The sequence below is a fragment of the Neoarius graeffei genome, chromosome 4 (genome assembly GCF_027579695.1).
Source record: "Neoarius graeffei isolate fNeoGra1 chromosome 4, fNeoGra1.pri, whole genome shotgun sequence".
Taxonomy (NCBI): Eukaryota; Metazoa; Chordata; class Actinopteri; order Siluriformes; family Ariidae; genus Neoarius; species Neoarius graeffei.
Window position 1 is genome coordinate 71,170,982 of NC_083572.1, and position 14,935 is coordinate 71,185,916.

Below are 14,935 nucleotides of genomic sequence, written 5' to 3' on the forward strand. Positions count from 1 at the left end.
GTTTTGTTACTCTGATCTTGCCTCATGTTTTGTTTTTGTAAAATCACTCCTGCTAATAAACACTCTTCCTGCACTTAGATCCATCTACCACTGCATACCTGACAGAATACTTCCAAAGTCTTTGTGAAATCAGTGTTCTTATATGCATGTGCTGATTGTGCTCAAATCAGCATCAGGTGTTTCTCATAATGACTGGATCCCAAGCACGCACACAATGCACTCCAAAGGATCCCCAAATGTAAATGCACTTTTTAAGTCTCAGTGAAAGTAAGGCTATGCTGAGCGGCTGTGTTGACGCTCATGTTCACTTCACTGGATAAGAATGAGCACCTTGCTGCAGTTCTAAAAAAAATTATTCTTACCTTCATGGAAATTAAATAAGCATACCATAGAGTTTTTGACCTCTCCGTTTGACAGCAAGTCCCGCTGAATGTTTGCGAACAATTTTTCCCTTCTACGTTTAGAAATCTCTCTATTTTTTCCACCCTGATGATAAATTATTTTTGGTAAATTAAAAAATCTGTCGTCTTTGTTTCATTAAAAATGATTTTCACATCCAAAAACACAGCAAAACCTTCTCATACCAATCAATAAAAACACTCATCTGAATGAAGCACTACAAGTGTACCTCCTGTCATGGCGGCCATTGCGATGGGGGTCACGTGACAGTGTAAGGCCTCTGTTCACATTCAAGAGTGTGTTGTAGCTATGTGATTGAATGATGATGACTTAATTGACAAAGCTAATTTATCTATGCACAAGGTAAATGGATGATGAAGCATTACATCACTAGTTTAGACTACACTACTTTATGAAAGAAGAGAGATATTATGTACCATTACATCACCTGTCAGGATCATAGTCTTATTAAAAGAACAAATACATTACTAGTCAACGTAACTTGATCACACTGGTGTTTCCTTGTCTTTAAGTTTGAGGTCTTGCAATGGTACGGCTATATAAGTGGCATTCTCAAGTTGTGCCAGCATACAGGCCATAGAGTGTTATGTGAAAGCTAATATAAAGATTACTATATGTGTACATGAAAAGGTGACATGAGAAGAGGCCCCCTAAGGACTTCTTGATTGCTGTATTGCTTTTGTATTTTCAGGTGAGATAAGAGGAGTTAGGGATGCTGGAGGACACCATTTAAGATGACTGGCATGTATGCATTGTGATTGGGAGTCAGTGCGAATGGCTGTTCTTGTCAGCTGTTCTCGTTCAGGCTGTGAGGTGAAATGTGGTACTCCTCTCCCATAACATGTCAAGTCAACTTTATTGTCAAATATGCTATACATGCTCGACATACAGCACAGATGAAATTTCAGTCCTCTCTGACCCACGGTGCAAACAAGCAATGCAATAAATAAAAACAGAATAACTGAAATAGACAATATAAACAATATAAACACTCTAGATATTTTCAGGTGAGATAAGAGGAGTTAGGGATGCTGGAGGACACCATTTAAGACGACTGGCATGTATAGACAGACTAAACACTCACAGGTGTATATATATCTCATCTTATTATCTGTAGCCGCTTTATCCTGTTCTACAGGGTCGCAGGCAAGCTGGAGCCTATCCCAGCTGACAATGGGCGAAAGGCAGAGTACACCCTGGACAAGTCGCCAGGTCATCACAGGGCCGACACATAGACACACAACCATTCACACTCACATTCACACCTATGGTCAATTTAGAGTCACCAGTCAACCTAACTTGCATGTCTTTGGACTGTGGGGTAAACCGGAGCACCTGGAGGAAACCCACGCGGGCAACATGCAAACTCCGCACAGAAAGGCCCTCGCTGGCCACGGGGCTCGAACCCGGACCTTCTTGCTGTGAGGTGACAGTGCTAACCACTACACCACCGTGTATATATATATATATATATATATATATATATATATATATATATATATATATATATATTCTGTGTTCTGGATTTTCCCCTGTTTCCTTAGTAGTCTCACCTTTTTTGCAATGTCTGCATTTTTTTTTTGTTAAGTGCTCATTTAAAAACACATCTGAGCCTTTCAGTTTCTTCCCTTGTTTTAACAGTTGCATCTTATGCTTTCTGTTGGCAAATCGCATTATTACCACCTGTTTGCCTGTGTTGCTTCTCCGTGGGAGAGGGTGACATGCTTCAATGTTCGTGCTTTTTACCTCAATCCCCTTGGAGTGCAGGAATGCTAACACCTGTTTCTCCACAGAGTTAGCATCCTCCTCATTCAGTTCCTCTCCATCTCTTCTCGCCACTGCTCCAGCATATGAGCGGGGTTGAATTTGCAGTCCGGTCACAATGATGTCATTTATCCGGGTGTACTGCTCTAGCTCCTCCACTCGGTTCTCGAGAATGGCGATCCTCTTTTCCTTCTCCTTGTTCTGCAGCCTCAGAGCTTTGACCTCTTCTACCAGGTCCAAGATGGTCTTCTGCTGCATCCTGACAGCAGAGATTTCTTCACCCAGAAAGTCGAGGGATTTTTTAATATCGTCTATCTCCTCGACCGTAGGAGCTCTCTTCGGGGGCATTGCGTTGGTTGTTGTTACGCGGCCCGTTCCCGCGCTACCTCTCGGCCTGCTCCCGCGCAGCCTCTCGACCCACTCTCGCGCAGCCTCACTCCCGCGCAACCTCTCGGTCCGCTCTCGCGCAGCCTCACTCCCGCGCAACCTCTCGGTCCGCTCTCCCGCAGCCTCGCTCCCGCGCAACCTCTCGGTCCGCTCTCGCGCAGCTTCGCTCCCGCGCAACCTCTCGGTCCGCTCTCGCGCAGCCTCGCTCCCGCGCAACCTCTCGGTCCGCTCAGTTCAGTATGTTCAGTATGGGACTGTATCCAACTATTACCAGACCAAGCAGGATCACTTCTCACAGCACCACTTTAATAGATAATATATTTACTAATATCCTGGAAAATAATACAGAGAGTGGACTACTATTAACAGACATCAATGACCACCTACCTATTTTTAATGTATATTACTGTAATTATAGCAAGAAAAAGGATACTAAAAATTATAAATATATAAGAGTGAAAACTGAAGAAACCATGATTGCACTAAAAAATGATTTAATAATACAGGACTGGAATGCAGTTTATAAAGAAAAAGATGTTGATAAAGCATATGAGGAATTTTTAATAATATTTAATGAACTATATAATAAAAATTGTCCTATAAAGAAATACAGTAATATACATAAATATACAAATAGTCCGTGGGTCACCAAGGGGCTACAAAATGCCTGCAAAAAGAAAAATATATTATACAGACAATTCTTAAAGCATCGAACTATAGAGGCAGAGGAAAAATATAAAAAATCTAAAAATAAATTAACTAATATTATAAGGATATGTAAGAAAGACTATTATAATAAATTAGTGGAGAAAAATAAAAACAATATTAAAGGTATATGGACTGTACTAAATGGTATTGTGAGAAATGGATCCAAAACTACAAATTACCCGGAGTATTACACTGAAAATGATAAGACCATAAATAATATGGAGGATGTGGTGAATGGTTTTAATCAATTCTTTGTAAATGTGGGACCAGATTTAGCGGCAAAAATAAAGGAACCCGAGACAACACAATGTGGGGACATAGAAGATATGGGGGACAGAAATCCAAGTACAATTTTTCTAACTGCAACTGATGAGGAAGAAATTATCCAAATTGTAAGAAAATGTAAAAACAAAACTTCTGCAGACTGGAATGATATAGACATGTTAACAGTAAAGACAGTTATTGAGGGAATTGTGAAACCACTCACCCACATCTGCAATTTATCTTTTCAATCAGGTACATTTCCAGACAAAATGAAAATTGCAAAAGTGATACCATTGTTTAAAAATGGAGATAGACACCATTTCACAAACTACAGGCCTGTTTCTTTACTCCCCCAATTCTCCAAAATACTTGAAAAACTTTTTTCAGATAGATTGGACAAATTCATTGAAAAACACAACCTCCTTACAGTCAGTCAATATGGATTCAGAACGGACAGATCAACATTGATGGCACTAATGAAACTAATAGAGGAAATCACAAAATGTATAGACAATAAAAAAATAGCAATTGGAGTATTTGTGGACCTAAAAAAAGCATTTGATACTATTGATCATAGTATATTATTAAGTAAACTAGAAAAGTGTGGTGTTAGGGGAGTTGGGTGGAGCTGGCTGTCGAGCTATCTAAGAAACAGGCAACAGTTTGTGCAGATAGGTGACCATAAATCTGATTTCATGAACATTACATGCGGGATACCACAGGGGTCAATATTAGGTCCGAAATTATTCATAATATATATCAATGACATATGTACAATTTCGCAAGTACTGAAATTTGTTTTGTTTGCAGATGACACCAATATTTTTTGTTCCGGTGAGAATTTGCAGCAGACTTTAGAGATAATCACAACTGAAATAAATAAACTAAAACTATTGTTTGACAAAAATAAATTATCATTAAATCTAAGCAAAACAAAGATTATGTTGTTTGGGAGACACAAAATAGATTGTAATGTAGAATTGATAATAGACAATACTAAGATAGAAATGGTACAGGAAATTAAATTTCTTGGTGTGATTTTGGATCCTAAAGTCTGCTGGAAACCTCATGTAGGATATGTACGGGCAAAACTGGCAAAGTGCTTGGCAATTCTGTGGAAAACAAAATATATTCTTGATTGTAAATCGTTGCATACTCTATATTACTCATTATTTTTGCCATATCTGACTTATTGTGTCGAAGTCTGGGGAAACACCTACAAAACCACTCTGCAGCCGATATGTACAATACAGAAAAGAGCAATAAGGACAATAAACAAAACAGGATACAGAGAACATACAAACTCACTATTCATAAAATCACACATGTTGAAATTTATGGATCTGGTCAAATTCAGAACAGCACAAATAATATACAAAGCAAGAAATAATCTATTGCCGAAAAATATACAAGGAATGTTCAGTGAGAGAGAGGGGGGATATGATCTAAGGGGTGTGAGGGAATTTTTAATGGATGAACATTATTATTCTCTGTGTTTCTGTGTGTTGAGCTCAAGTGACCTATACTGAGAAAGATGTTTTTTCCTATGTTGTAATCGCTTTTCTGTGGCCTTGGTGGTAATGAGCAGGGTGCTTGAGTTCATCCTAGCTTGCATCTTCTCATGATGTAACCACCTTTCCTGACCTTGGTGGTGATAAGCAGGGTGCCTGAGTTCTCATAACTACGCATCCACCCGCACGCCAGGTGCACGCTCTAACAAAGCTTCATAGAAAATCTTGAGCCAATCACGTGAAGACACAAGCAGTGAGCGAATGCTTTCAGAGTATAATAGATAACATTCCTAAAACACAACTCAGAGTGCGCGTACTCTCGGCATCATCAGAAGTGATGTCTTCTTCTATTCTTCTCTTTCCTTTCCTATTTTATATCTTTATATGATCTACTATAATAAATGACTGAAAAGACAACTGTTAAGCGTTCTGAAGTGTTTATTAGAAATTTCCATTACAATTTGGCGTCCCCTGGGTGGGCCCTATGCGTCTGATCCTCGGACGACGGAACACTCCCAAGGCTACGGTGCGGAGCTGAGAACTCGGACGAGAGACCAGACCATCAGGGCTCACCGAACCAGTAAGTGATAACTTTGCATTCTTGTGAAAAGAAATTAGTGGAAACAGTATTTAAAGAATGATACAAGAAATGGACCGAGATTTGTCCTAGTATTTAAAGAATGATATAAGAGATGGACAGAGATTGTCCCAGTCAAGGAAGACTGATATAAGAGACGGACAGAAGTTTGTCCGAGCCCAGGAGGACTGCTAAGCTGTGGTATCATCAATATGTTTGCAGAAAACGGATAAAACACAATTTTGAGACAATAAACTGCGAGTAGTTTATTGGGTTGTGTAAGAGAATTATCCGCCCAAGTGACGACTGGGTAACGGCTCACCTACTTGAGCGAAGGAAGTACGGGTGCGTGTCTCGACGGACTCACGTTCAGCGATTCGTAACTGGGAAAGAATTGAATCTTGCTCCCTTTGTTCTGTGTGAACAACTGGCCCGTTGGAGGAACGGGATAGAGAGGTTCGATCACGAAGTCGCACAGACACACCGGTGTGCACGCAAAATATTGATGAATTAACAGAGTACTGTCCTCCTCCAAATTCTGAAACAGAGAAACAGATTTTGTACACATGCGCAAGTTGTCTTTGAGGTTGTTGTGTTAAATGATGCCTACTTTAACTTAAGGCAAATGTCAGATAAATTGTTTACTAATAAGAACACACCTAAAGGATTATTGTGTCGCATTTTTGGACATAGTCCAACCTGTTCTTCTTGTGATCCTAAAAAAAACCTCAGCCACTGTTGTCATAACCTATTGATATAACAGTGTACAATGAGGAACAGAAACAGTAAGTTAGGGGAAAAAAAGAAAAAGCAAGTAAGTGTGAAGCTACATGTGCTATAATAAGAACCCCGATAGCAGAGGGTCGTTGAAACGACGTAGAGTTTTGGTCAGAATGGTCGGTTTCCGTCGTACGTCAGAAAATCAACGTTGAAACAGCGCCGTGAAACGTCGATTTCTCCGCCGTCTGAGAGGGTCGATTTATCACCGTTGAATCAACGTGGGTAAAGGTTGATCTGTCGACCGTCAGAGAAGGTTGAATATACGACGTTGAACCATCGTCACTTTTGCCGGCCAGTTTTCAACATTGGTAGGATGATCTAATTCTGGCCCGTAGCCAGGGGGGATCGGAGGGTTCATTCGATCCCCCCCGCGACACCGCGCCCCGGACACACACGCCCCTCAAGATTACTCAAGATTTATTCATTTGTTCATGTCCGATGAATATACATTGATTCACATTTAAATTTACAATATCAAATCCAGACTAATCAAAAAAGAAAAGTAGACTAAGTGAGGACGAGTTAGAAAAACGGGTTCATTTCTCCTATGTTTATGTTTACACGTTTTGTTCAGACTGCTTTACACCCCAATCCAGTGGGTGGCGGTAATGCCCCCATTAGACCCCTTTCACTGACGTCACCCGAAACCGGAAGTAAACAAACCCTGCGCTACATTGGAAGACCAACAAACTCGTGATTTGGGGGAAATAAAGGCAGCGCGCGGTATGTGAACCCACGAGGCACTTGGTTCATCAAAAACCTACAATGGTAAACTTTTGTGCTGTGTTAGGGTTCTAACAAAGCTGATGGGAAAGGTGAAAAGAAGTCTTTCTACAGAATACCAGCTGTGATTGAGACACAAGCAAACCAAGGAGCTTTCTGCCGGGAGACAGAGAGAGGATTTAGCTGCTTTATGCAGAGCGGATCTGAATACTTCAAGTCTATTTTGTTACTGGTAAGTCACTAGGCTAGACTGTTGTAGAACATTTTTTTAAATGTTTACTGAATAAAAACATCCTTAATTTTATCAAATATTCTCTACTCTATATTTCATTTCTTTCTTTTGTTTTAATTTTCCTCCCTCCATCCCTCTTTGGATTTTAAATATAGTTTTTCCCCATGGCCAAATAATGAGGTAGGGTGGCATTTAGAAACCCATAGCCTACTGCTGACTTTCTTTATCAATGCTGCATCAAATTAATTTTGGTTATGTTTTTCTGTTTCCATGTACAGGTGTCTGCGCCGCAGGAGGAATAGGCCACAATTATAAATTATAAATAAATCATAAAATGTTTCTAAGAACTTGTTCAAGTGTGTTCTGTTCCTTATAAATGTTAAAAGTTATGCCTCATTAGATAGCTTGACAAACATTAGGAGAGGTGCATTGTTGCATGCATTTTTATATCCTGTTGTACATTAAACAGGACGTAGCCTACGCACATTGATATAAATTAAGTTTCACTTTCATGGTTGAAGTATGCATGTGTGTTCATCCTAGGCAAGAGCCCCGATGCTTTATTGTTAGCTAGTTTAATTTAGCCTGTTTTGCTTAATTTGTAGCCTTCCTGTTGTACATAAAACAAGAAGTAAAGTTGGATGAATCATCGCCGAAAATTCAACTATAAATCGACCGAAATACGTAGTTGAATAAAGGGTGAAAGGGGGTCTATTCTCTGTCGACCACCAGCCACTTTTCAACGTCGTTTCAACGGAAACTCGTATGAGCAAAGCGGTGTTGAATCAACGTCGGTGATCGACGGTGATTCGACGGCGTATAGGTCGAAGAACATGCCGATGATTCCACGTCGAATCAACGACCCTCTGCTATCTGGGAATTGGCTGTTCCTATGACAGCCCAAACATCCAGTTTATGAAAACCTCGTATGGCGAGGATTATTTGGCACAGTTTGATATATGGGTAAAGGACTTAGAATTCCCTGAAAAGGGCAGTTTTAGTCCCAGGCAGATAGGACAGTTAGAAGAAAAGTTGAAACAGAAGGAAAAAGAAGAGCTTGCAGATAATGTTAAGTTCTTAGGGGACAGGAGGGCATTTTCTGCATGGAAAGAAGAAACACTTAAGAGAAAGTACAAAAGAGAGAAATGACAGGCAGGGCTCTCACCCTCTTCTCAGTGTTTGAAATTTCAGATGGACCCTGACCTGGAGTCTACCCCAACACACACTGCCTCCTCAGCAAGGCGGAACATCATTCCCACAAGCACTTCACCCACAGAAAGGGGGAGAAGTCGAGACAAAGAAGAAAAAAAAATACTGAGCCTCTGGAATCTCTCCCAGCCTACCAGCCGCCTCCAGCATCAGCGCCTCTCAGCGCTTCTCCATCACACACGAGATCCGGTCTTGCATACAGCGATGGAAAAGATACTCTCCTGGACCTGACCACGTGCTCACCAGTGGGTCCACAAGGCTGTAACCTAAAGTCTGAAGTTCTTCATCTTCCAATGGTGGAAGTGGCTGGAGCTGATGGCGTGCTTTTAGTCCACAGACCCTGGATGACAGCTGATATCAAGGAAAGCATGGCTTCTCTTCCCAATGTGAGAGAGGTAGGAGGAAAGAGATTTGGTAACGAACTGTTGATATTTTGCAGAAAATTCCGACCGACCACCCATGAACTTCGCTGCCTAATCATGACCAAGATGGGTATAGATTGGAACAAAGTTTCCAAAGAGTGGCCGGAAGCTGACCAGCGAATGACTACACCAGACTGGAGCGCGGCTGGCAATGGTGAGTATAGAGATACCATCACTGCTCTCTGTGCTCGTCTGGACAGTACTTTTCCCTTGAACATAGACATTACTAAGATCAGTATGTGTAAGCAAGATGATGTGAAGTGGTGTCAGCGTTTTTCGCCCGTCTCACCGCCGTGCATGAGAGAAGAAAAAAAAAAAAAAACACAGTGGCCTGACCAGACCCGTGAACCTGGCTGCAGTGGAGGGCACTCCTGAGTCTCACCAAGATCGAGCAGTACGCTGTGCATGCAGAAAAGCTGCTGAAAGAGAAGGAGAAGACAAAGTCGACACAAAGAGACCAAGATCTACACGCTGCCACTCTCACTCTTTCCAGACTGTTCAGCCTGGAGAAAAAGGAACAAGAGGAGGAAGAGGTCGAAGTAGGGGCCGAGACGGGACAACCTGGAGTGACTCGTCCTGGATAAAAGGTGCAACCTGCTACAACTGCAATCAAAAGGGACACATTGCTCGAAATTGTCTCCACAGTAACAGGCAGAAGCCCCGTGAGGAGTACAGCAAAGCAGACTGATGGGCGGACTCCAGGAACGGGCCCCACACAGAGAACAGGGGAGGTAACACACACTCACCTGATGATACACATACACATAGACAGGAGCATTCACATAATGTTAAACACATTAGTAGCAGCACCTGCATGCAACAGCAAGACTACACAGAAATGCCCGATACACCAGTCCAGATAGATACACCTGAAGTTGCATTAAGTTTGTTAAAATACACAACTACTCCCTTTTCTAAACTGCCTTGTATGCCCCTCACTGTGTGTGGGCATGTGTTAGCCTTTCTAGTAGATTCTGGAGCAGGACACTCAGTGATACAACATGGGGTACTTCCAGTAGACCCACCGCTCAGCTCAAATTCTATTCAGACGATGGGCATCTCAGGACGACCTGTAACCGAAACTTTCTCAGTCAACCTCCCGTGTAAAAGCGAGGGAGGAATAGTTACGTCCCACTCATTCCTCATCTCACATACATGTCCAGTAAATTTGTTAGCACGTGATTTAATGTGCAAATTAGAAGTAAATCTCACATCCACTCCAGATGGACTAACTATTGAAGTAAGTGAAATGTGCGGTGTGCAGTATGGGTTTGGAAGCTCTCTGTATGTGTATGTCTGGCAGCTCTGCTCAGATCAGCTCACACAAACTCCAAAACACCTTGTACAGCTCGCACACTTGAACACCTCATCAGTTGACACAGATTATATGAAAGAGGAAGATTTGCATTGTACAGCACATGTTCACCAAGGGCAAGATGTAGAGTTTGAAAAGACTTGGTTTGCAGACCCCCGTGCACGTGAAAGATTGACCCTCAAACTATGTATTGGTCTAAACATTATTGCGCTGTGCAGGTCCATTTTACTTGTTGTCCAAACAGCTGCATCAATGTTCATCGCAGTGTTCTCAAACATGTTATACGCGGCCTCGTGTCAGAGGACTTTGAGGTCGGCTGCTGCCAACATGATTTCTTTGACATCATTAATTCTATATCCCATGTCTCATTACCAAGGCCACGAGCCGCCCATTGGAAAGACGTGGGGAAGTGGGTCAGGAAGTGTGCAGTCGATGGCAATGAATGGTCCCAAACAGAGGACTCTAGTGTGTTGTTTTGTCAAAGGCTTGGGGTCTACAAACAAAGTCATGCTATGTGTGTGTATGTTAAGCGCAGCGTAATATTAGCCACTGATGACCAGGGTCCTGGGGACCTCGGCCATACTGGCCTGTTTGTCTCTGTTTCCACAGGCATAACTCCAGCAGAGGTGCACCCCAAATTGGCGGGAGTTCCAAATTCCATTTGGGCGAAGGGTAAACATGATGTGGGCCTAATAAAGAATGCTGAACCAGTGGTGATCACCCCCAAATTAGATTTCAGGCCTAAACAGACCCAGTACCCACTCAAACCAGAAGCAATTGCAGGTATAAAACCGGTCTTTGATTCGTTGCTGAAGGCAGATGTAATTGTCCCTTGCCAGGACTCTCCAGTGCGCACTCCTATTTTTCCAGTTAAGAAGGAAGAAACCGTCCCAGCCCGATGAGTGGAAGTTTGTCCAAGATCTGCAAGCAGTCAATGCTGCGGCTGTCCCGCACACGCCTGACATCCCTAAAGAGTGCTCTGCAGACCACACCCACGTTGGGACTGCCTGACCCCAATAAACCATTTGTTCAAACTGTCAATGAAAAGAAGGGTTTTATGACCTCTGTTCTTTTGCAGAAACACGGGGATAGATTGAGACCTGTAGCCTACTTCTCCAGCAGGCTGGATCCAGTGGCGGCTGGACTTCCTGTTTGCCTGCGTGCAGTTGCTGCAGCTGAAAAGGCGGTAACTGCCTCCAGAAATATTGTGGGGTATTCTAACCTCACCCTTTTGGTCCCACATGCTGTCTCCCTGCTTCTGTTGGAGAAAAAGACGTCACATTTGTCAGCACAGAGATGGTTGAAGTATAACACAGTCATACCTGATATGCCTAACGTCACTGTGAAACGTTGTACTGTTCTGAATCCTGCCTCTCTTCTCCCTACAGAGGACAATGGAGAACCACATGACTGTGTTGCTCTCACTAACGATTTTTGTTCCCCCAGAGCAGACTTAAAGAGCAACCCTTTGGAAAATCCAGACATGATCCTCTATGTGGATGGTTCAGCCTCCAGAGACCCAGAGACGGGAAAGAACAAAGTAGGTTTTGCCATAGTCTCAGATCACGAGGTCCTCAAGGCGTCGTGTCTGCCCTCAAACCTGTCAGCACAGGCCGCAGAGCTCTGTGCCCTTATCGAGGCATGCAAATTGGCGGCAGGGCAATCTGTCAATATTTTTACGGACAGTAGGTACACGTTTGGCGTTGTGCACGATTTTGGCACTATTTGGAAACAGAAATTTTCTCACTAGCACAGGATCTCCCATTGCACATCATAAACTGGTCTCTGAGTTGTTGGATGCTGTTCTACTCCCTAGAGCTATTGCTGTGTGTAAGTGTGCTGCCCATACTAGCAATACTGATCTTGTGTCTCAAGGGAATGCCAGGGCGGACGCGGCAGCTAAGTGTGCAGCCTCAGCTTCCAGTTCACCCTCTAACCTTGCCTTTCCTCAGGTTTCTACCCCCTGTTTACAGCTAGTGGACCTTCAGAGCACTGTCACCCAGGACGAGAGACGAGTCTGGAAACAGGCAGGCTGTATCCTTGCAAACTCGGTCTGGGTTTGTCCCTCGGGCCGTCCCTGTCTACCAAAATACATGTTCCCTTTCTATGCAAAATTGGCACATGGGCTCACCCATGTGTCAAAAGGGGGGATGGTAGCAGAAGTAACAAAGAGATGGTTCACAAAGGGGTTTTCAAATTATGCTGCGAAATTTTGCAAGCAATGCTTGATATGTGCACAACATAATGCAGGTCAAGGTATCAGACTAACTCAAGCAGCACACCCAATACCAGACAAACCATTTGATCACCTCCAAATGGACTTTATTGAACTGACACCTAGTGAAGGGAAAAGGTACTGCCTGGTAATAGTTGACATGTTTTCAAAATGGGTAGAAGTATTCCCCACAGCTAAACAAGACTCAGAGGCGGTAGTCAAAGCACTCCTGAGAGATGTAATTCCTAGGTGGGGTATACCTAGCAAAATCTCAAGTGACAGTGGAACACCATTTGTTAATGCAGCCCTAAAGAAAATAGGAGCATTCCTAGGGATAGACCTGAAACAACATTGTGCCCATCATCCTGCCAGTGCAGGAGCAGTAGAGAGGGAAAATGGGTCCCTTAAAAATAAACTAAGCAAAGCTTGTGCAGAAACAGGGCTAGGATGGACAAAGGTCCTCCCTGTAGTACTCACACAAATGAGGATGCAAACTAGGCCTAAACATGGGTTAAGCCCATTCGAAATTCTGTTTGGACGAGTACCCAACATGGGGATAGGGCCAGCTCAAGGAACACCGCCGGACACCACACTGTGTGATGATGCAATGTTGAATTACTGTGCAACGTTGTCCTCTGCTTTGAAATCTATCCACAAACAGGTAAAAGAAGCACTTCCCAAACCCGCTGAGGGACCTCTGCACGATCTACAACCAGGGGATTGGATCGTGGTAAAGGACTTCCGACGAACCAAGTAGAACAAGCCACGGTGGAACGGCCCATTCCAGGTCCTGCTCACGACCCCAACGGCAGTGAAAGTCACAGGCAGAGTGACGTGGATCCACGCTAGCCACTGCAGGAGGGTTCCTGAACTGGCTGAGCAGGAGGAAAAGGAAGGCCTAAGTGACCCAGACGCTGACTAAAGCTCGTGAGGAAGAAAGGCATCACTGAATGGAACAGTGCGAGTATCACATCAATCACGCATGCACCCTCAATAGGGAAGAGTATTTCAGTGTCTAGCCGATAGATAAGTCTTAGGGTTTTGAGTTTCCTCCAAGTCCCGGTGAGGTGGGACGAGGGCTGATAGGGCGTGCCCGCCCTCTGAGCACCAATACACGTCAAGAAGGGCAAGGGTTAACTCGGTAACATCATTGAGGCACTGAACAAGATGCGCAAGGTTGCTGAACAATCATAAGCAGATGAACATGGAGGAGTTGAAGACAGCTGATCGTGTTAGTTCAGTGGATGGAAGACTCTGATTCTATCCACCGTACCGGTCCTGGGCTTAGCAATTGTGATGCTATGTTTGCTCCCTGTTTTCTGTCAATGTTGTATGTCTGTGTTTCAGAGGCAGCTGACAAATATTGGTTACCAGATGGTGAAAATAGAGTCAGACGACTTGCCTGACTGGCCTCCAAACTCACACGAAGACTATAACCCACCGTTCGATGACATCAGCACAGTTGACATGAAACTAGTCCTGACTTAAAACACTTTCATTATGATTGTTTCCTGTTCTATTATTCCTGATCTATGTATATGGCTTGCTAGCATTTATTTAAGATGTCTATGTCTTATAAAAACAGCCTTAGCATTATCCCTGTACACTCAATGACGTGTTAAGTCGAATCTCTCTGAGAACTCTTATTACTGAAACTGTGTACAGTTCTTTTCTTTCCTTTTAGTAATTTATCCTATAGGATAAAAAGGGGGGAATGTGAGGGAATTTTTAATGGATGAACATTATTATTCTCTGTGTTTCTGTGTGTTGAGCTCAAGTGGCCTATACTGAGAAAGATGTTTTTTCCTATGTTGTAATCGCTTTTCTGTGGCCTTGGTGGTAATGAGCAGGGTGCTTGAGTTCATCCTAGCTTGCATCTTCTCATGATGTAACCACCTTTCCTGACCTTGGTGGTGATAAGCAGGGTGCCTGAGTTCTCATAACTACGCATCCACCCGCACGCCAGGTGCACGCTCTAACAAAGCTTCATAGAAAATCTTGAGCCAATCACGTGAAGACACAAGCAGTGAGCGAATGCTTTCAGAGTATAATAGATAACATTCCTAAAACACAACTCAGAGTGCGCGTACTCTCGGCATCATCAGAAGTGATGTCTTCTTCTATTCTTCTCTTTCCTTTCCTATTTTATATCTTTATATGATCTACTATAATAAATGACTGAAAAGACAACTGTTAAGCATTCTGAAGTGTTTATTAGAAATTTCCATTACAGGGGAGACCTAAATTTTAAAAAACCAAAGGTTAGAACAAATATGAAAAGCATGTGCGTATCGAGCTGTGGGGTGACTTTATGGAACAGACTGGAGACAGAAATAAAACAAAGTGCAAATATAAATCTGTTTAAAAAAAGGTACAAAAAAATATTTTTAAATAAGTATATTGAAGAG

General features: G+C 42.8%; 1 protein-coding gene across 2 annotated transcripts; it reads left to right on the top strand.

Annotated features, from left to right (window-relative positions):
• The first annotated feature begins 7,036 nt into the window (after positions 1-7,036).
• On the top strand, positions 7,037-14,717 carry LOC132885198 (uncharacterized). Of its 2 annotated transcripts, XM_060919576.1 has the most exons (3): positions 7,037-7,366; positions 7,522-7,546; positions 7,645-14,717. In XM_060919576.1, the coding sequence occupies exon 3, from the start codon at positions 9,812-9,814 to the stop codon at positions 10,850-10,852; it is 1,041 nt and encodes a 346-aa protein (XP_060775559.1). In that variant the 5' UTR covers positions 7,037-7,366; positions 7,522-7,546; positions 7,645-9,811; the 3' UTR covers positions 10,853-14,717. The 2 variants fall into 2 exon arrangements, with proteins under 2 accessions (XP_060775559.1, XP_060775560.1); XM_060919577.1 differs by lacking the exon at positions 7,522-7,546.
• The last annotated feature ends 218 nt before the right edge of the window (positions 14,718-14,935 follow it).

Bases quoted from the DNA above. Each gene is read 5' to 3' on its own strand.
- LOC132885198 (XM_060919576.1), top strand. From the start codon at position 9,812: ATGCAACAGCAAGACTACACAGAAATGCCCGATACACCAGTCCAGATA.